Source organism: Nannobrachium achirus (genome assembly GCF_963921795.1).
Source record: "Nannobrachium achirus genome assembly, chromosome: 20".
Lineage (NCBI taxonomy): Eukaryota > Metazoa > Chordata > Actinopteri > Myctophiformes > Myctophidae > Nannobrachium > Nannobrachium achirus.
This window is the reverse complement of record NC_137827.1, coordinates 50,444,533-50,468,147: the sequence shown is the minus strand read 5'-3', so window position 1 is coordinate 50,468,147 and position 23,615 is coordinate 50,444,533. Positions and strand designations below refer to the sequence as shown.

General features: G+C 42.9%; 1 protein-coding gene across 1 annotated transcript in view; it reads right to left on the bottom strand.

The window, feature by feature from the left end:
- The window catches only part of syne2b (spectrin repeat containing, nuclear envelope 2b), a 298,695-nt gene that overhangs the window by 20,337 nt on the left and 254,743 nt on the right, over positions 1-23,615 (bottom strand). The window contains exons 118-124 of the mRNA XM_080751129.1: positions 16,934-17,096; positions 13,591-13,784; positions 11,899-12,049; positions 9,424-9,606; positions 6,822-6,959; positions 4,850-5,044; positions 3,868-4,177 (exon numbers count right to left, since the gene is read on the bottom strand). Coding sequence (XP_080607255.1) covers positions 3,868-4,177; positions 4,850-5,044; positions 6,822-6,959; positions 9,424-9,606; positions 11,899-12,049; positions 13,591-13,784; positions 16,934-17,096 — 1,334 coding nt within the window. The remainder of the gene's footprint in view (positions 1-3,867; positions 4,178-4,849; positions 5,045-6,821; positions 6,960-9,423; positions 9,607-11,898; positions 12,050-13,590; positions 13,785-16,933; positions 17,097-23,615) is intronic.

Genomic DNA, 23,615 nt, shown 5'->3' with positions numbered 1-23,615 from the left:
CCACAATACATGACTCCCGGTAGCTCCGCCCCCACCTTTCCCTCCACGTTACTGCTTTGAAGTCCGACAGCCCTCACTCAGTCATTCAACAACACTGTCAGCACGATGGAGGAGAAAGTCACACACAGACACACTGCATGTCGCGTTTTGGACCCAGAGCGTCGAAATCTCTTCCAAATCCGTCAACAAGACCTGGCATGAGATTAGAAAAATATGTAGGCCTATTATTAAAACAAAGCAGCAGAGAATACATAAGTTCTCTGCTGGATTCAGAGCCGTTTTACACTGACTCGGAAAGATTTAAATATGAATACACTGTATTGGCTAAATGGCTCATGACTATAACATCAACACCTTATTTGTTATGTTAAATAGCTACTGATTATCCCCCTTGGGATAATAAAGATATCTATCTATCTATATATCTATTAAGTGGCCTGCCTAACATAAGCCATAAGCATACTACCATCATCATTATCAGCACAGACTTTATTTGTTTAGATCGATTCATGCCATTATAATGATTAGTGTTATTGACCTGGGCGGAATATGAGTTACTTTCATCAAGTCATATGAACTGAGAAAATATGTGTAGGCTACTCATTTATACCAACACAAACATTATGTGTTTATATGAAGAAGCACCAAGGAATAGGCTACTTCATCTGATATAAAGCAACTTATCACTGGACTGGACAGTTGTGTAGGCCTACATAAGGTAAGAAAGACAACTAATAAATATAACTACCAGTGAATTTGACGCCTAAACGACGGCGTGTTAATGTATTTATTTGATCTGTGATGATGGTGTTTAAACAGCCTATAGCGACGAATGAGGTAGACAGTATCCTACTCTGTCTATTTCTCTTATTTCACAACAACCAGAATAAACTGCTTCAAATGTAGGCTAGGCCTACATGTTTCTTATCATGTCGATTGCTTATAAATGATATCTCTGGCGTTAAAAAGTCTCGATTCCGAAAAGTTTTAGCCGCAGCGAGTCGCAAATACAGCCAAGGGTGTCGTCGCACAAATTCTGGGCCCTGGGTACAAGGATTCACTGCGGGCCCACATGAATGTTCTTCATCTGGGGATTTCAAAAATAGCAGATATACAAGCTCGCAGCGCGGCACTCTCGAGTTTATATAATCTGCTATTTTTCGATAGCTAAAGTATAAAATAATTAAGGCCCTTCCACCTTGGGCCTTAGTAACTCAGTCCCTCTTCCCCCTCTTGTGACGCACCTGCACGCATCCCCTGTTGCATGTCAGAAAAAATACACTTCGCGTTGTTCATTCATCATTAGGCTACTTGATCAGTAGCTATTTTACATAACAAATAAGGTGTTGTAGTCATGGGTCAATGGCCTTTTAGCCAACACAGTGTATTCATATTTAAATCGGCTTTTTTATATAAAAAACGGCGATCTGTGGTCCAACAGACAGGGGCTTCCTCATTCCTTTATTTCCCAAATATTCCTCTGCAGTTTTGTTCCATAGTTTTGTTCCATTAGCCGTGTAAGCTACTACACCTTCCTCCAATGCATGCCTTGCCCTGCCGACGGACCAGGAAGAGATTTCGACGCGCTGGGTCCAACACTGAATTAGTATTTAATGTGTAAAATGTGTGTACAATCCGCCGTATTTCCCATTGAAGTGAATGAAGCCAATAGCGGCGCGCTGTGATAGTGGCGGAGGCAGCTTTTGGAGGGGGCGGAGCCGGGAGTCGTCCATTGTCTCTCAAAACTCCCTGGTATGAGAGTCAGGATTGAGCTCCCTGAGCACAGTGGGGGGGGGGGGGGGGCGGACAGTAACAATTACTACCTGTGGCCTGGACCGATTTTTGGTTTGTTGCAAGTCTTTGAGTATCTTTTTAAAAGTGAACATTTGTAACTCAAATATTTGCTTCTGGGTGGTCCCTGGAAAAACGTATTTTAAGATGGGGGTCCGCGGCCAAATACATGTCATTTTGGGGGTCCTTGACATGAAAAAGTTTGAGAACCACTGATTTAGAAGAAGGATTTAGAAGACATTCATAGAATCGGGGCAAAACGATTCAAAGACTTGCACAAATTGAATGTTCAAGATATTTCAAAAATAGCAGATCTACTAGCTCGCAGTACGGCACTCGGTGCCGCGCTGTATATCTGTAATCTTTTTAATAGTTAAAGCATTAAGGGGAGACATGGCAGGTGAAAACATGTAAAAAATCAAAATGTAAAAAAATTAGATTTTTTACTATTTTGCTTCCTAAACATGCCTTCTTTCAAACAAATGCAAAATTAACGTTCAAAATACACATATGGATGTTCATTTCATACGTGAAAGTGCCGAGTTAACAGCATTTGTTTTCATACATATTTTACAAAATATAGATATATATAGACAATAAAAAATAAATAAAAGATGAATCAAAGAAACATGGCCCCCTCACATATTAGGAGGACAGTATGAGTCACCAGAACCGAGGACAGGTGTTTTTGATGAATCTAACATGATTAAAATGGAGTTTGAAGTTACAATTGGTTTGTATAGGATGGGGGTGTCTCCAATCTTTAAAGGCCGTTTCCCAAAATGTGTTTTTCCTCATACTTAGGTACATAAATCTCCACTTCAGTTGCACCCACATACACCAAACCTTCCAGTTTTATTCTTATCTATATCCTGAAGATATTTACAGAGGGGTTTGTTGATATATCATTCATAGTCTGATTTACATCACATTTTATCACTAAAAACATGGCGAAAATGTGTTTTTTATGACTGTTGACACTATTTTATGATTTATGGAGTGATAAAAAGAGATATATAAAATCCCCTCTGTAATTTGTTTTGTCTCTAATATGTCAAGAAAGGGAAACAATAGTTTTGAACCTGGCATTATCCAATCTTCAGATTTATGTACCTGAAAAGTATGCAAATTGGGCATTATTAGCGCATATAGTGCCTCATTTGCATATCTAAACATATCATTTCAGAAAACTTGTAATTCAAAAATTCTTAGTCTTGATGTAAGTAATCAACTGGAAAAGTTTCATTGTTGTAGCTATTAGTTATTTTTTTACCCTATTCACCTGTAGTGTCTCGCCTTAAATAATGGTTAATGTGGTTCAAATCTAAAGTGACACAAATTTGCGTTTAGGCCTAAATGGGTTAAAAAAAAATCAAACCTCGGTTCGAAGTAGAGCGGTGAATCTGAGCAGCTATACCCTGTGTGTGTGCCTTCTCAATCTGTTCCTGTATGTCTGTAGTTTACAGCAGTGGTTTTCAAAGTGGGTGTCCAGTCCAGGGGTGCCGCGAGATAACTTGATAATATTTGGAATTTATTTGGACACTTATATATTTTTTTTCTTCTTAAAATATTTAGTATCATTTTAAACTTGAAGTACAAAGTTATTTTCATTCAGTTCTAACCAAAATGGCTATTATCTCAATGTTTTCCTCACAACATAATCACCAAAATATCGTCACTGTCGGGCAGAAACCTCGTATCTCCAAGTTTCAAATGTGTACTTCCATTGGCTTCATCACACAAGACTGTCACACAAAACTAGTGAAAACAGCCGATCTACAAGCACACAACGCCTCGTAGATCTGCTGTTTTCACTAGTTTAGTACATTTTATAGATGATAAATACAAAACGAACGACGATATGCTATAAATATAAGGTGCTGGGAGTGAAAATTATAATGAGACAAAAAAGTTTGGGAACCCCTGGTTTACAGTACAGTACTGGCGTGAGGAGGAACAGTGCCCTCTTCCGGTCACCAATTGCCATTGCAGCTATTTATGCTGGACGGGACAGGGACACAAAGCTATCCATTGGGAGCACTGTTTCACCGCTCCAAAAAAGAACATGATCAATACCTGACAGCGCGCTGAAGAATGTGGCGTCTTCGTCGTCCTCGTGCGACGAAGACCCGCCCACGTCCACGGTGTGGTCCCACTCCAGCGGGATGGAGTCCACGCTGACCGGGGTCTCACGGCCCGAGCAGCGCTCCAGGGGAGGCGCCAGGAGGTGGTGGCACACCGCGGCAACCTGCCGCCCCGCCGACGCGCCTCCTCCCCCCACCTCCTCCTCCTTCTGGGCCCTCCAGGACGGAGGGGTGGAGCTCAGGTCCGGAGAGTCTTCTAAGTCCGTGTCTCTGTCCGACAGCTCCCGCTCTTCCTCCAACACCTGGGAAACAATGCCCATACGTATGTTAAAGGTCGTTTCAATGTTTAAAGGTCATATGACATCAAATTTCTTTTTTTGGTAATTTTTACACCTTTTTTTCATGTTTCCTGACCTCAATTACACACAAAAAACGGAACTTTCAACATTCAGTGGTTTTTCTGCAATCTGTAGTTTTTTTTATAATTATGCGTCCAGGGGACGGTGTGGTTTTATCACCTTTTCTGTTATTTTACACTGTGTTTGTAATTTGCATCGTTCCAATTTACCATTTACCTGTTACTTTCCACTGTGTATTGTTCCAATGTTTACCATTAACATTTACAACTGTGGCTGTTGCGTTCCAAAAGAGGAATCTAGGTATATTTTCTTTGCAAATCAAAATGCGACAGAACACAGAGGCTAATGATGAGTATCCGGTTAAAGCAGAAGTGAAGCCTCCCCCCAATTCTGTTTCGTTTTTAACATCGCGCACATTTATCCTAATATAAATACAAATCTTCTAAGCATATTTAGCTTGCTGTTTAGCAGAAATGACATTTTAAAATATATTTTCATGAACGGAAAGCTTCCATTACTCGAATTGTATCTATATAGCATTCAGAGATTGTGGAATAGTTTTGTGGCTACGCGAGACTAGTACAAAACAGAGAGAGATGTGTAGTGAGTACTGACAGGCCGTCGGTTGACCAGGCGCTGGTGGAAGCGCGCCACCCTGCCGAACACCTCCTGGCAGTAGGAGTGCAGCTCCTCCAGCTCGTCCTCGATCAGCACGGCGTCCAGCGGAGCGCTCTTCTGGATCAGGTTCTCCCCGAACACGATGAGGGCGTCGATCTTGTTGGTGTTCAGCGTGATCTCCTGCTGGAAGCCCTGGAGGGAGAGAGAGAGCAGTGTTGATTTCGACAGGAAATGTTTGATTTAGTTTTATTCATACTACCTCCCCAGTCAGGGACGCAGTGTTCACACTAGCACATCATCTGCCATAGTTTGAATTTGCCATAGTGTGAATCAACCCTAGCAGATATACAAGTGATGTGTTGTGAGCTAGTAAATCAGATATTTTAGCTGATTTAGCTAACAAACACAACAAAGTATAAAATAGGGCATTAACTCATCATTATTTTATTGAGGGGAGGGGGGTGGTGTAAATAAAATCTCTCTAAGTCGTCCTCAGACGAGCCTTCCATCGTGGCTTCCAGTCATCCCGGTTCTCCATGCATCCTGCTAGCTTGTTGGTGCTTTGTGCTCCTGCGTCTTTCTTGAGTACATCCACATTATTGGGATGTCCTCGTGACCGGTGCCCATGTGTTGGTTCCCACAGCACCAGTTTAAAATAAATAAAATAATTGTAATAAATATGTAGTTACAAGGTTTCTACCCGACAAATACATTTACTGGTTAAAATAGTGCTTTAAAGCAGGGGTCTTCAACGTTTTCAGGCCATGGGCCTTTAGTTGAGAGAGAGATGAAGCAGGGACCCCCACAATCTTTACATAGATGCCATATAGTTTCATCGTTTGACAGCATGATCCTGCGAGGTGTATTTTGGATTTGTGTCAATTTGTGTTTTCAGATATTTAACCACTTGAAGCGTCAATACATAATACTGTAAACTTGACCTTTCACTCTGTACTTATTGTGCTCTTTTTCCCCCTCTACACCAAACCTCTTTGATGAAAATAGCCAATCTACAAGCTCGTTGTGAGCTTGTAGATCTGCTATTTTTGGCTAAAGTTCTCAGAATATGGACGTTAGGGTTCTAGTGGTTAATATAAAATCACACCCGTGTGAAGTGGAGCTGTGTGTGTGTGTGTGTGTGTGTGTGTGTGTGTGTGTGTGTGTGTGTGTGTGTGTGTGTGGATCATGTGTACCGATTTTTGTGACATTTGAAGAAAATATGTAGGAAAAGGAGCAAAAAGTGTGTTTTGGAGAAAATTCAAGATGGCGGAAAATCTATCATGGCGCAAATGGGCGTGGCCTATATGGGGAGATGCGTCATGACCCAAGGAATCCAGGGAAAAAATATTTTTAATTTTCCGACCTACGGTTCAAGAGTTACAGGCCAAAACGTAAAGTGGGGTGTTATGGCGCCACCATGCGGCCAAATGACACAATTATTTTTTATTTAATCCTTGAAATCATTATGAACCTCCTCTCCAAGTCTTGAAACTCTAGCCCCTATGGTTTGCGAGAGACAAATAATTGAATGTGAGTTTTTGCGATTCCCATTATAAGTCAATGGGGAAAATTAATTCACTAATAAATTAATATCAATTAAACTATAGAACCTTTCTCTTAGAAAAGTAATAGCCCACGATTCCCGAGTAAGCCGTTCGATTTGACATATGGCGCGAGTGTGTGGTGGCAAAACTGTGGGACTAGTGGCGTGCCGAAGTTTAGGAAGTTCAGGCTACATACAGACACACACACAGACAGACAGACAGACAGACAGACACACAGACAGACCCACACGGCCACGTATAGGGAGCCTGTGCTTCACACAGCTCCAAAAAAGGAGAAAAAGGTTTGGAGGACCCCCATTTAGTAACTCTGAGGACCCCCTGTTGAAGACAAATGGTTTAAATAAGCACTGAAATAGAGCAGAAATAAAGACATTATGAAGGGAGTTTGATAAGCGCAGACTCACGTTGAGCTGTCTCATCTTGTCCTCGATGTCGCTCTCTGAGAAGTGCTCCACGTTGGTGAGCTGCAGGTCCATCTCCGTAAGCCACACCAGGATGGCCTCCCTGGTCCCCTCAAAGTCCTCCCTCTGAGAGGTGAAATGCTGCAGGGGAGGAGGGGACAGCACAACCAGACACATTTCAGTCATTTGAAAAAAATAAGTTTACAAATAAATGAATATAGCCGACATAGAAGCTCACAACACATCACGATCACGAGGCGCTGTGAGCTTGTACATCTGCTATTTTTGGCATGTGACACCATCGTATGACATTTAAGCATCACAACGTTGCGAAAAAAAATCGGAATCTGACAGGTATTCATTCATCTGCCTCTGCCAGGGGTTTTCATTGTTTTCTCCTTATTTTGACGACCCACGGAAAGCATGGTTGACCACCATGTATAAACACACACTGTTTGTAACATTCCGCGACCTGCTTCTTCTAACACCCAGAAAAATAAAAATTGGAACTGCGATGTTTCATTCTTTAGTTATGGTCCGTTGAAAAAAGCTTTGAAAAAAAAAACAAAAAAAAAACAATCTGGCAGAATTTTCTGAATTTCATAAGTGGACTCAGGCAGAAAGCTGGATTTCCGGATGATGGCATTTATACGTGTCTGGCGCTCAAACGTTGGATTTGATAAAACGTATACGTGTCTGGTGGTGAATGTGTTAAAGTTAAACCATCAATGGCGTAGGCCAGGGTACAGTATAGTACAGTATAGTGTAGCTAATGTATTCCCAGCTATTTGACCCAGGTCTTAATACAAAGCCACCACTGGGACACAAAACAGGTCTAAAGAACTTCTTTGATTACAGGCCACTGTCGTTAAACTGCAACAGAAAAAGCCTCCATCTGTCTACTAGCCTCGTGCCGCTGTAAATACAGCAGCTTAGCAACAACATGACTGTGTCCACGCATTGTCACACCGTCTGAGGAGTGACCTAAATACTGAGGGCTTAGGGCTTGGCCTGGAGTGCAGCACTGTCAACATCATGACACAGGAGGTCAACATTTATCAGTTTTTGTCAGTTTTTAGAGACACCCCATCAAACACTGGTCATTTAATGTGATATTAACCACTTAAAACTGAAAAACTATAACTCGTATGTCCTTCCCACCAACAGTCGAGCCCAGGTCCCCCACTTAAGTTCTGATATGTTTAACGCTGAGCTAAAAGCCTCCTTGTTCAGGTGAGAATCTTTATTTTGACCTTCAGGCAGTACCACTTGTCAACCTGCAGGGGTTGACAATAAAAGAGCAATGAGTGTTCACGCTGTTACCATCTGGTGAACGGTGAATTGATCCCTTTTTCCCCCCCTGGATTTCAGGGCATGACTAAACCACACAACTCTGCTTTAATTGAAATAGCCATAATTGAAAATATCCAATAACAATTAAATACACCTGGATGAGCAAATGGATGACCGTTACCATGACATAAAGGGGAATTCCAAGTGGCCTAACAGTATGTTCCATCTGCCTTCCTTTCTCAAAAGCAAACAGGATTAGAGTTTTTCTTTTTATATACGGATTGATTGCACTAAATATCAGACCACCTGAGTCTTGTGAAGCAAAAGAAAACTGTGTTGCCTCTGCCTGTTACAGCTACTGTATGCCTCCGTCAGAGGAGGATAAAATGTTGAACAGTCAATCCATCTAAGTATCCGTCAACTGACAATCGCCTCAACTAACCCAATGTTTCCCAAAGTGGGGTACGGGGAGGCCCCAGGTGTCCCCAGCAAGTTTCAGAACCATCAACTGTATTTTTCAGGACGCAGCGCATTGTGAGCTTGTAGATCTGATTTGAAAAACCTTTATAAATCTTCTCTTTATGGGGGTCCCTTGCATAAAGTCTATTTCAAGGGCAGTAGGTGGCCAATTACATATAAATCTGGGAGTCTTTGACCTGGAAATATGTCGTAACGGCTGACCAACCAACAAACCAAGCAGCCAATACGATAACCAGCCATCCATCTAACTGGCGTAGCCAGGCTTACTCATCTGCGAAGAGAAAAGCCTGGTGAGAATATAAGGCAGAAAGCGTTCAACTTCCGCCGTGAGAATTTCACCGGAAGACTGCAACGCATGACGTAACTTCTGTTAAATGCAGGACTTCCGCCACTTCCGCTAGAACCAACCGGAAAGCATATTGTCTACAGGGTGGGTTCCAGGTGGTCCCCTGCTAAATGATGTGTTACACACAACCATGAGAGTGTGTAACCAAATGGACCCTTATAGATATTTTACTCTTGAGAGCGTATAATGAAACCAAATGGACTTGGTTTCATTTTAGAAGATTATTGTTAAACATCTGCTTGACTTAATTTGCAAGAGGTCTAAAGAATGTAGAAGAATTGTTATTTTGGTCAATGTTCGCCTCTCCTCTCTCCTCCTATCCTATCCTAAATATTCTACGTCTTGGTTCAGTGAGGCTAAATATCATCAAACGGTGGTCCATGGCTCAAATGGCGAATACATAACGGACTTTGATATGAAAAGGCTTGAAAACCACTGATCTAACCAACCACCCACCCCAGCCCCTCCTCCCTGAAGGTCCCTCACCTTGAGTCTGCGCAGCACGGCGGCCACCCTCCTCTGCAGGTGGTCCCAGCGCAGGTTGCCCTCGTGCACCATGACCTTGAGCCTGCTGGCGGCGTCCGTCCGGTTCTCGCGGGCCAGCCGGCGGTACTGCTTGTTGACCAGCTCCAGCTGGGTGAGCCTCTCGTGGACCTGCCTCTGGAAGGCCTGGCAGAGAGCAATGAACAGGGAGGACCAGACATGTTATGTTATGTTATGTTATGTTATGTTATGTTATGTTATGTTATGTTATGTTATGTCGGGGGTCAGCAACCCGCGGCTCTAGAGCCGCATGCGGCTCTTTAGCGCCACCCTAGTGGCTCCCTGGAGCTTTTTCAAAAATGTATGAAAATGGAAAAAGATGGGGGGAAAAATGTATTTTTTGTTTCAACGATTTTTTTATCGTCACTGTCGGGCAGAAACCTTGTATCTCCAAGTTTCAAATTTGTATTTTTTTTTTTTTTTTTTTTTTGCAAAGTAGGCCTAAAGCCCTGCTTCATCATACAAGACTGACGCACAAAGGTAGTGAAAACAGCAGATCTACAAGCACACAACGCCTCGCGGTGCGAGGCGTTGTGTGCTTGTAGATCGGCTGTTTTCACTAGTTTAGTTCATTTTTGTGAATGATAAATACAAAACAAAGTTTTGGACATACAAGGTTTCTACCCAACGACGACGATATACAGTATAAGGCTTTTATAATTTTTTGCGGCTCCAGACAGATTTGTTTTGGGGTTTTTTTTGGTCCAATATGGCTCTTTCAACGTTTTGGGTTGCCGACCCCTGTGTTATGTTATATTAGGAGCCCAGCGGAGGTAAAAATCTATTTAGTTTCACTGAAATTTGAGGGCTGGTACCCTCACAAAAAAACATGCAGTAATCCTGGTCTCTATACTGCCTCCCCCTGGCCAGCCGCGGTGCCTGATGGAGGGGAAAGGAACTGGCTGGAATAACAAACACGTGAAAAGAAGCGGCTGCATAGAAGGAGGCAGTGCGCTAATGCAGGGGTCTTCAACAGGAGGTCCGGGACCCCTAGGGGGTCCTCAGAGTTACTACAAGGGGTCCTCCAAATGTGTGATAGAAACCTTTTTTCTCCATTTTTATATCAACCACTTGAACCCTAGCGTCTATATTTGGAAAACCATAGCCAAAAATAGCAGATCTACAAGCTCACAACGCCTCGCAGCGTGAGACGTTGTGAGCTTGTAGATCGACTATTATTGGGAGAAATAGGGGAAAATGTAAATAAGTACAGAGTAAAAGGTCAAGTTTATTAAGTATTGACAGTTCAAGTGGTTAAATATCTGAAAACACAAATTGACATGAATCCAAAATACACCGATGATTGTGCTGTCAAAAGATGAAACTATATGGAATCTATGAAAAGTTTGTGGGGGTCCCTGCTTCATTTCTCTCTCAACTAAGGGGTCCTTGGCCTGAAAACGTTGAAGCCTTAATGTATTCCCACTGGTACAGTATATAGGTCAGTGGTGGCTCTCTGTGGGATGAGGCATCCATCAATGCCAGCCACGCCGAGATCCCTGTTGCCGTGCAGATCAAAGGCTCAGATTAGCAGCCTCCACCATGTGCTGCTGGTAATCCCACTCCACACATGACGGCCCAAAGGCTCTGTCTGTCTACAATCACCCCTGGATTACCTGCTACTGAAACTCACAACAGACCAGGCTCAAACAGCATTAATATCTTTAGAAAGGCCCGTTCATTGGGCTGTAGAGGTTTACCACGTACAGTAGGCCGTAGTGTGGAGCAGTGTCGATTTCGTCGACTAAAACTATGACGAAAACTGGTCGACTGCCTTTATTCTCTGACGGAAACTGAAACAGAACTAAATAAAAACTGAGCTATATGATGACGACAAATAAAACTAGACTAAAACTGGTGGAGAAGAGATCCAGTGGAACCAAAAGACAAGCCATTTTATGTTTGGTTGCACTCGGGTGTTGCGCTCTGAAAATGTAAGATCTACAAGCTCACAATGTCACATTGTGAGCTTGTAGATCTTACATTTTACCATACAAGCTTGACACATTATGTGTCAAGCTTGTATGGTACTGTATAGATGTTTAACTCTTGAAAGTATAACATTTTACACTCTCAAGAGTTATATTAATGTTAAAAAAATGCTTTACTCAATGTACATGAAGTCTACAATACAATTAGAGACTATACAGCACGGAATTGTGGACACAATCTTATCCAACGACAACAAAATATTCAAAGGTTTGTGGTCTGAGAGGCTAAATCTCATCCAATGATGGTCCGTGGCTCAAATGCCCAATAAATAATGGACCTTGATGTGGAAAGGGTTTGAAAACCACTAGTCATCCTATCAGCTTCCCTACTATCTGCCCCAAAACAGAGAGAACACTAAGGTGGCGGGGGATCAAATGTCAGGAATCACAAAGACGTGTGTGTTATTGTGTGGTCTTTCGTGTTAACCTCAAACTTCTTGAGTTCCTCCTTGGCGCTGGTGTAGAGGACATGGGCTGAGACGGGGTTGGCTGCGGTCTGCTCCGCTGTCTTCAGCCAGTCCTCAAAGCGAGAGTAGTCGTCCAGAAACTTGCACCACAGACGCCACGTCTCCTCGATCCTTCGGGGCAAGAAAGATGGATGTGCTTGAACTTTTTGAACCCCTCGTCCTTTATTTATCATGGGAAACTTGACTGAGCCTGTGTGTGCTCAAGTGAATGTACTGTATAACATGATGATATAATGTACGACTATGAATGCCATTACTTCATAGTCTTACAGTTGCACATCTGCTAGCCTGGGAGCTGCCCAGTCTTCTATCGTTGGACACTGAGCAGTTGAGTAATGACGGAAGTTAACCCATTTAGGCCTGAACACATTATGACGCGATATTTTATGCTTTAAATATTAAAAAATAGCAGATATACAAGCTCACAGCGCGGCACCGAGTGCCGCGCTGCGAGCTTGTAGATCTGCTATTTTTGAAAAATCGTGAAAATTGAAATTTTGACCCGATTCTATAAGTGTCTTTTGAATCCTTCTAAGGTTTTTGGGAAAAAAACGATGTTTCTATGTCAGCGATCTGGCCAGCCATCGTCAAAGAAAAGGTCCTTTTCACTTCAACTGGAGCTCAGTCTTTTCTTGAGAGACTACTGTGTCAGTGGTGCTCAAACCTTTTCATGTGAAGGACCCCCAAAATGATATTTATTTGGCCACGGACCCCCATCTCAAAATATCTAGTTCCAGGGACCCCCCAGAAGCTGAATTTGAGTTAGAAACATTCGCCTAAAAATACATATATTCAAAGATTTGCACACATTTTCACGACTTTTTTCAAAAATAGCAGATCTACAAGCTCGCAGCGCGGCACTCGGTGCCGCGCTGTGAGCTTGTATATCTGCTATTTTTCACTGGTTAAAGCATTCAATAATTTTAGGCCTAAATGGGTTAAAGGAAGTGTTCGAGGATTCGCTCGCCCACTACAGGAAGTTTTTAATAATAAATGTTTTTAATAATAAATGTTTTTAATAATAAATGTTTTTAATAATAAGTGTTCAATAGGTGGATTCCAGGGACTTTCTGGGTTCCTTTTGGGGGGTCTAAATGGGACCGAATCATTCGGTTCCATTTGTACACTGTCAGAGTTAAAAGAGTAGTTCACCCCCAAAATGACTTTTTTCTATTGATTACTCACCTCATGCAGACTTGAGTTCAATAATATCTTTTTTGTATTTGTCGCATTCCTAAGACAACATTTAGATTATAGTAAATTTACCCCATTGAGCCTTACTCCCCATCCGGAATCAATGGGGGTACATTTATTGTAATCAAATTGTTGTCTTAGTAATGCGACAAAAACATATTGAACTTAAGTCTCCAATGGCGTGAGTAATCAATAGAAAAAAGTTAAAGTTTGGGGGTGAACTACTCCTTTAATTTGAACATTAGAAAGTTTGAGAACCACTGGTATAGAAATAAAAATCAAACCTCGGTTCGATTACATTCAAAAATGTAATATATATATTTTTATTTTTATTTTACCCAGGCCCACCCATAGCATTGCTCCTGAACCTCATCCTCCTCCATCCATCTATCCATCTATCTATCTATCTATCTATCTATCTATCTATCCATCCATCCCTGCTTCATTGTCTCTCTCACCTCATCCTCCTCTCCATGGACATGGCACAGATGTTCCTCCATCTGCGGTCCAGGCTGCGGGTGGTCTGCTGGATGGAGTCGTTCTCGGAGTCGCTGCCGCCGCCACAGGCGTCGGCGTCGTGCAGCAGCACGTCGCACAGCGTCAGCACGGACGCCACGCCCTCCGTGTGCTGCTCAATGTCCCTCTGCAGGTCCTGGAGGAGACAGGGAGACAGTGGTGTCAAGACACACCAGGAGGAGTCTGGACTCGATAGGTTGCCTTTATTTAAAGGTGATATATAAGCAGTTTTTTGCTGACATAAGCAGATTTGTATTTTTTTTTTAGGGATGATAACCTAATCTGCAGTGAAATAGATAATGGTATTTACAATCTGATCCATGCTCAGCCCTGCACCAATCAAACTGGATTGGTTTAAAGATGGGGACTTGGGGGAGTTAAGACTCCAGAATCTCAACAGAAGACACTGGTGTCTACATGACAAGAAAGAGACACCGGTGTCCACTGTCTACATATTGACAAGAAAGAGACAGAGAAGAAAGTGGTACAGTCACTGTGGCCTCAGGTCATGCCATTGGTTTGAGGGGCACAAGGCCAAACGGAGGGGCAACGACGGCCATGGCCTTCATGGCCTCCATGAAATGCCTGCCCTGGTACTAGTGCAGATTTATTTCTGGATAAACTTTTAGCCAATGAGGAAGCAGCATTCTTGGTGACGTCACCTTTATAGAGTAACTCCACTGAGTTGAACGGGAAAGTGTAAACACGGCAACCACACACGCAATTTTCCGGGAATTGCATCTTTCTAGTTGGTGCATGAACCGATCGACCCAGGGCTAAAATGATTGACAGACAGGTCTAACCCAGTTTTTAGCCCAAGAGACATTAGACGTTTGCCCGTGACCCAAACTAGTGAACATACTGTAGCCGATCTACAAGCTCACAACGCGTCACTTCGTGCCGCGTTGTGAGCTTGTAAATCGTCTATTTTCACTACTTCTTAAACATTTGTTTTCTAATTTATGGAATTTTATGAAAAGGGTATGTGTGATATGTGTGACAAACACAGTCATAAATAATGGAGTATTTGGCTCGAGTTATTTTAAGGTGCACATACAGAATGTGTAGACCTACAGTATGTATTGTAAACCTTAGTGAACAGCTCTAGTCGGTTTTCTCCTCATTTTCTTTGGGGAGGAGTGGGTATGGATGGAATGAGGTAACTATTAGCTCTCTCTCCCGCTACCCAGGACAGCACTTTTGTCAGGGTTTGCTTGTTCGAAGGTAGCACTTTGAGGGTTGCCTAGGCGACCGGCAGAAGCCTGGAGTGTCCGTCCATGAAGGACCCATTTTAGACTTCCTTCTTCCTGTAATGGTGAGAAGACGCTGTGTCTTCTAAAGAACAGCGGGAGAGAGACGGCAAGTCTCATCTCCGCTTGTTTGTCTGTCTGCCTGCCTGTCTTTAGCTTCTCATCATGCCTTTCTGCCTCCGTCCCTCTTTCGGTCTATCTTGATTGTCTGCCTGTCTGTCTGTCTGTCTGTCTGTCTGTCTGTGAGTGCAGGCAAGCGCACACATAGACATCAAAGGGGGCTTGAGCCCCTGCCCTTTTATCCAAATTGTCCTCTCCAGACCGTGAATGCAGTTTTCACTATGGTGAAATAAATGCAAATGCCCTCTTTCCATACCGTACCTGAAGGCAGCATTCAAGAATTGCCTTGTCCAAACTCTCCTCCTGAACTTGAATGCAGCATTTTATGTTGAAAGAATTGCCCTCTCTGTGTAGAAATCAAGCATCGGAAATAGCTCACCTCCAAGCTCACAACATGTCGCACTGCGACGCGTTGTGAGCTTGGAGGTCTGCTATTTTCATTATTTTCACCAAAAGGCACTTTTAGAAATGTCAGCCCATGCCTCTCTAACATTCTCTGCAGGTCCCTGTGTGAGTTAACTCTCCATCTGTCTCTCTCTCTATCTATCTGTTCTTGCCTCTATCTTTTCTCCCCAGCACTCTCATCTCTCTCACTCTCTTTCTCTCTCTGTCTAATGAAGACCTTTCAGTCTCTCGTTGGAACTCTTTCCCTTGTCCATTCACATCTCTCTCTCTCTCTCTTTCATACTTAACCCATTTAGGCCTAGAATTAGAAGGATTCAAAAGACACTTATAGAATCGGGTCAAAATTCTAATGTTCACGACTTTTCAAAAATAGCAGATCTACGAGCTCGCAGCGCGGCACTCGGTGCCGCGCTGTGAGCTTGTATATCCGCTATTTTTCAATAGTTAAAGCATAAAATAATGACACACAAAATGTGTACCCGTTCTAAATGGGTTAAAACCACCCATTCATACAACCCCCTAGAGTAGAAGAGGGTGGGAAAGAAACGACCAAGGTGACTAAAATCCATTTCTTTGGTTGTACTACTACGAGTTCCATTCGCGGCCCGCTTCACTCTATAGCTCATTTCCTTTATGGTCCCATTTTTGAGCGGTGGTCACACCGTCTCCATAGCGTGGCCGTGTGTGTGTGTGTGTGTGTGTCTGTCTGTCTGTATGTAGCCTGAGGAATGTGTAGCCTGAGGAATGTGTAGCCTGAATACCACTGAGTGACCAGAGAGGTTGAGCATCAACTGCAATACACACACACACACACACACACACACACACACACACACACACACACACACACACACACACACACACACACACACACACACACACACACACACACACACACACACACACACACACACACACACACACACACACACACACACAGGCCCCCCCCCCCCACCACCACCACCGCTCAGTTCACACGGGTGTGATTTTTATACTTTCCAGGGTACAATTAACACCAGGGGTTTTCAAACTTCTTTGACCCAAGGCACTCCTGAATTACACTGTTAACTTTTAAAATCTTACATCATATTACGCAACGTAAATATGCACATCTTTCCACCTGAGATACGGTATGTGACAGAGAAATATCCATTTCCATCAGAACTGACTCAAAGTAACTTTATACTTGACGTTTAACCACTTGAACCCCAGCATGCCTATTCTGGGGGAAGCTTGGTTGACCAGAAATAGCCGATCTACAAGCTCACAACGCGTCACAACGTGAAGCTTGTAGATCTGCAATTCTTGGTGAAGAGAGTTGGCTGTAGATGGAAAAAGAACTCATCAAGTACAGTGCGAATCAGGTCTGTTTTACTAAGCATAGTGAAGTGATATTGATGAATTCCAAATGTTATCAAAGTATTCTGCGGCACCCCTGGACTGGCATCACGGCACCCTAGGGTGCCACAGCACCCACTTTGGGAAACCCTGACCTAGACCGTGCTCTCACCTGCTGTTCTGCTAGTTTCCTCTGGATCTCGTCGCTGTGACAGACGCTGTAGACCACGGGCTTGGACAGCTCTGCCTCGATGCGAGACAGCCACGTCCGCAGGTTACTCATGTTCTTATCCAGCTGCTGCACCGTCACCAGTGTCTCTTTCAGCTTCCTCACCCTGCATGGGGATCAGAACACAAAGAATTAAGAGTTAATCAGACTGTCGGCAAAAGGGCCTTTCTGTGTGGAGTTTGCATGTTCCCCCAGTGTCTCCTAGGGTAGGTAAACTCACAAAAAACATGCAGTAATCCCGGTCTCTATATTGCCTCCAACTGGCCAGCCGGGGCACCTGATGGAGGGGAAAGGAACTGGTTGGAATAACGTGTTCCTCCCTAGTCCCTTGTGCTACGTCCAGCCGGGGAAACTCCCCCGTCAGGTGAAAAGAAGAGACTTGGACTCTTTATGCATAGAAGGAAGCATGAGGTCAGTCTGTTGCACTCTCCAGGGTGGCAGAGTGAGCGCCCAGGATTACATTAAACAAATGGGTTACACAAAAAAAAAGAAGAAAATCAGACTGTTGGTTGACAGAACAATCAAACGATCCGTTTATCCATCCAGCCAAAATGCATTTATCCACCTATCCATTGTCTCAAGGTTCCCAAACTTTTCAGCTCATGACCAAGAGAAGTTTTGGTGTCTCCCCAGTGGTGGAAAAAATATTCGCATTCTTTACTTAAAGGGATATTACACTTTCAAAAAAACTTTTAGGTCTTATCAGGCTTGTATGAACACCCTGAACAGTTTTTAATTTGCTTCATTCAGTATTTAGATATTTGATGTAAATGTTACCAGCTCCAACACGCCCAGGCCCTCTCCACATACACACCCATTGTAACTTCAAACTCCATTTTAACCATGATAGATTCATTAAAAACACACATTATTTTTTCTGGTGACTCATAATACCCTCCTAATACGTGAGCAGACCGTGTTTTTTCAATAACTTTTTTCATTTATTTTCAATAAAATATTATTGTATTTAATGTTTTCCATTTTCCCAAAGAATTATTAAAAATAAAAGAAAAAGGTTATTGAAAAAACACGGTCTGCTCACGTATTAGGAGGGTATTATGAGTCACCAGAAAAAATAATGTGTGTTTTTAATGAATCTATCATGGTTAAAATGGAGTTTGAAGTTACAATGGGTGTGTATGTGGAGAGGGCCTGGGCGTGTTGGAGCTGGTAACATTTACATCAAATATCTAAATACTGAATGAAGCAAATTAAAAACTGTTCAGGGTGTTCATACAAGCCTGATTAGACCTAAAAGTTTGTTTGAAAGTGTAATATCCCTTTAAGTAAAAGTAGCCTAACTACGAGCTCACACCGTGTCACAATGTGATCCGTTGAAAGTTTGAAAACAATATATAATTCTGAAATTCTGTGAATACTTTTATAGTTCTGAAACATGATAACATACATTTGGGGGGAAGAAACCTTTAAAAAAAATCGTTTGTGTTTTGTTGTAGGAAAGAGTTACAAAAACAGGAGATATTTTTACGAGTGACCCATAAAAAACGGATGTTTGAGAAACACAAATCTCTAGCATTCCCCACTGAAGACACTGTAATCATAAGCATCAGAAACACTAGGATTTCAGCCAAGCAGCAGTCCTGTGGCTAGCAATGAATGTGGACATGACAACATGACAGGACATGAAGGTCAATAATTTACTGTCTTTCCAAACGGATCCAAAAACACCTCTTCTCTGTGATTAACATAGCTGTCTAGTGTGTTCTGCAGCAGGTTGGCATGTTATTTTGGCTATATTCTTCTTAGGGAATTTCTGTTATTTGGTGAGTGAAATAAGACAGAGAGAGACATGTGGAGACACTTCTCCACATTGTGGAGACATCGGCCTCCACATATTGACTGCTACAACTATTAAACAAGTGACCTGTGATCATATAAAAATAGCTTGATTAATAGAAATAGCTAGGGCAGTGGTTCTCAACCTATGGGCCGGGACCCACAGGGGGGTCCTCAAATTTGCTCAAAACACTCGTGAGCATGTAGATCATGTACTGTAGATCGGCTTCTGCTTGTCAAGGTGGGAGGTGGGTTCAAATGTGATTATTTTGGGGGGTCACGGTCGGAAAAGGTTGAGAACCACTGTGCTAGAGCATGACTTTAAAGCAAACACTCTGGACTTGACTAAGCACAAAGGGGTTTCCACCGTACCTCAAGCCAGGTTTGGACTTGACTGTGAACACATTGTCAACTCAACAGGTGTTCTCATCCCTGAGCTCCCTGGGAGCGGGGGAGTGTCAGTGACCTACATCTGATTATTAAGTCTGACAAGACACTGGCAACATTTCAGTCTGATTGACAGTTACCCACATGTGGGTCACGGACCAATTTTTATGGGTCACAACTCTGGTAAAATCCAATTCCTTTTCCTACATGTAAAAAATATATATAATTAAAAATATATATATATTTTTTTTTCAATAATAATTAAAAATATATACACATTTTAAAACAAACAAACAAATGTAATGAATTAAAAATATGGGTCTCAATCTGAAAAGTTTGGGAATCACTGAGGCTTACAGTATATCAATACATTCTACTGCGCACACACACACACACACACACACACACACACACACACACACACACACACACACACACACACACACACACACACACACACACACACACACACACACACACACACACACACACACACACACACACACACACACACACACACACACACACACACACACACACACACACACACAGTGCATAGAGAGTGAGTGTTTGGATATATGGTAGAAAACACCATACATTATATGACATCATAATATTATGTCATGTGTTTGCACTGTACTTCATTCATATCACATTAGATGTGTGTGATGAGAGTGCAACACTGCAGCTCAGTATGTGTGTGTTTAACTGGCTGGTCGCTGGCCTATATTAGCACACTGCCCTGAGAGAGACAGAGAAATATCCTACTGTCATTTCAAGAGAAATCCATGAGACACTCCCACAAAGTGTGCGTGTGCGGGACCTCACTGTCCCACTATCAGCATCAACCACAGTGCATTACGGCTGAAACTATCCATTATTTTCCTTGTGATTATTCCATTCATGATGCATAACAAAATGACGCTGAAAAAAATACTATGACCACCAAGCCATATTATATAGTTTGCCGTAGAACAAAGTTTACCAAAGATAGCTGATCTACAGCTCATGACACACCACAATATTGTGAGTTTGTTTTGAGATTTTTGAAAATGTATTATTTTAATAAATTGGCTGTTTTGAGTTTTGACTACTGATTAGTTTGATAAAATGTATTGATTTTTTTGATTAAACGCTGCATCCCTATTTCTGAACACACAAGTGACAACTGTATGTCTGCCTGTGTCTGTAGCAACAGCAACACAGCCAGTAACGTGCACAGACAGTACAATGTAAGAGCAAAAGGGATGCATGAATATGGCCAATGAGAGAAACAATGTTTTTTTCTCATGTTAAATGGTGCATTTAAATGATCTCTCCAAAGGGCTTCACACTGTGCACTCATTGATGCTTCATTAACACAATTACCATGGGGTCAGTACCGAACATCATCATCCCTGACACTGTTTGTTTTATGTCGTGACAGTATGCATATGAATGAATGGATGAATGAATGAATGAATGAATGAATGAATGAATAGAGAAATGAATGTATTTACAGTACATACAGTACACACGAAGGCACATGATGCGGATGTGCTGACGTAGTTTAAGGTTGCGTGTGTATCTCCCAGGTCATGTGACACAGTGGCGGAGGGGAGGGGGGAGAGAGATGCGATGGCATCAAAACATCCACCCTGCTTAGGCATGCACACACGCACGCGCACACACACCTGCTGCTATCACGAGCCATCATCATGCAAAACACCCATCATATCAAAGCAGCCGATTCCTGGCGACCTGCTTTAAACAAGTGCTGAATGACACAGCCAGCCTCTGTCTGACTGCATACATGCTCTTACAAAGCATGGCCCATCCCCCCCTGCTCTCCATCTCTCCACCCCTCTCTCCTCTCTCTTCCTTCCCTTTCACATGCACGCACCCACACACACATAACACAAGACTCGAGCTGCTCCCTCCATTCACCCGGCTGTCTATTGTGCCCCCCGTTTGCGGCTGGGGTACGCGCACATCAGGAGTGCCGTGGAGCTTTGGGATCAGAAGACAGAGAGAGAGAGATACAGTACTTACGGGCTGCTGAGGAGACTACTCCGTGACGATGGCAGAGAGATGCTAGTTAGCTAGCCGAGCGCTCTCTCTCTCCCTCTCGCGCTCCCTCTGCCCACCTGGTCTGCAGTCCGCCTATTCCCTCCTCCTCTCTCTCTCCCATCCCCTCCCCTCTTTTCTTCCCCTCTCCTCTCCTGACTTCAGCCCTGTTTGTTGTGTGTGTGTCGCATCATTCATGCCAGACCTCTGGCAGCATCTCAGCATGCTTGCTCCTATAAAATCAAGATGACTTGTAATGTGCAGTCAGAGTTCATTGTTGTGCGGCACGTGTGTTCGCCAGTGATGCTGCGTTTGCATCACTGGTGTGTGTGAAAAGGTCAAACTGGAAAGAGAGACTGTTTTTATGTATTTGTAATTTCTCCAGTTTGTGTTAAAGTTTAACACAAACTGGAGACATTCAGTTAGAGGTTTATTTGAGGTTTACGTGCGTTTGAAACACAATGTCGACTACATGGATACGGACTCGTCTTGCTCAAAGACACTTCTGCACCGCAAAATGGCATGTTAATTAATAATTACATTTTCACAGTGAAATTAACACATGTGATTTGACACCTGACTGATGCATGACTGAACCAAGGTTAACGGTCTCTCGGACCACTAATGCCACCTCACTGTAGCTGCTCTACCAGAACCAATGTCACTTCAAGGGCAAGCAAGTTGCAGACCAGCACAGCAGTAGCTGCATTACAGCTGCACCTGCAACAGTTGAGTAATGTCAAGTCAGGACAGAAGCACATTCAAATGAGGCCTGTTTTTTTATGGGAGCAGATGTCTGCTACTGAAGCTACTGTTCTACATTTAAACTACAGCTACACAGACAGACAGCAGACACTCAGCAGGGAGCAACACAAATCTCTTTTTAAAAGCCATATAAAAACATTATAGCCTACTGTAATCCCTGCCCTGAGGCAGCCGCTTGGTGCATCTAATTCTTTTAGCCTTTGTATGACGCTTTATTTTAACTAGCCCTTACCCGTTCAAAGATATGAGCTCCAAAATGATGTGCAGTGTGTGGGTTATGGGATGTGCACTGTGCACACAGTATATGAGGGATGGAAAGTAACTTTAACTGGTGCTTGCATGATGTAGGAGCATCAATGTAAGAAACCCGTTTCGTTTAATGGCTACAGAGATACTGTTCCCCCCCCCCCCCAGCCCGCCCGCCCACCCGCCTGCACACACACCCGCCTGCTAGCCCTTACCCGTTCAAAGATATGAGCTCCAAAATGATGTGCAGTGTGTGGGTTATGGGATGTGCACTGTGCATACAGTATATGAGGGATGGAAAGTTACTTTAACTGGTGCTTGCATGATAATATGTAGGAGCATCAATGTAAGAAATACCCGTTTCGTTTAATGGCTACATACATGTGATTTGTGAAAGTGACAAACGGGCTTCACAGTTATGTTAGGTGTGTTCATATGCTAATGGTGATGCGATTTCAGATCAATTGCTCCAGCCACTGAGGAGAAACGCTGTTTCAGACAGACACTCACTCAGACATTCGCAAAATTATAGTATAGATTGACTCCTCATTCTTGTCGTTAACATTTCTCTCAGAATTGGTTGCATAATTGCTTTTCTGTTTTATTTATTTTATTGTATTCTGTCTACCTGAAAATGATTTAGACCAAGGGGTCTTCAACAGGGGGTCCGGGACCCCTAGGGGATCCTCAGAGTTACTACAGGGGGTCCTCCGAATCTTCCAATCCTTTTTATATTAACAACCTGAACCCTAGTGTCCACATTCTGAGAACTTTAGCCAAAAATAGCAGATCTACAAGCTTGTAGATTGGCTATTTTCGGCAAAGAAGTTTGGTTTAGAGGGGAAAAAGAGCAGACTAAGTACAGAGTAAAAGGTCAAGTTTATTAAGTATTGACGATTCAAGTGGTTAAATATTTTGACATAAATCCAAAATACACTGATGATTGTGCTGTCAAACAATTAAACTATATGGAATCTATGAAAAGGTTGTGGGGGTCCCTGCTTCTCTCAACTAAGGGGTCCTTGGCCTGAAAACGTTGAAGACCCCTGATTTAGACACGTTCTCTGGTGTGATGCTGAACAGCTAAACGCAATTATCATGAGGAGAAGTTAACTTTCGACAAGTATAGTCAAAGACTGGATACGCATCTAGGTCATCACACAGATAGATTGACTGGCCAATCATAGAGGCAGAGAGACACACACACACGCACGTCTCCAAACCCGCCTTGTTCAAACTCAGCAAATCACCGTGGTAACGGAGCGGGCCGGCTGCACCAAGACTGGCTTGGAAAAAGTCATCACCGCGACAACCAGATCTACGAGCGCGGAGCCCAGCCAAGAGCAGTCGTAAAATTAATACAGTGCTTTTATCTCCCAACCAC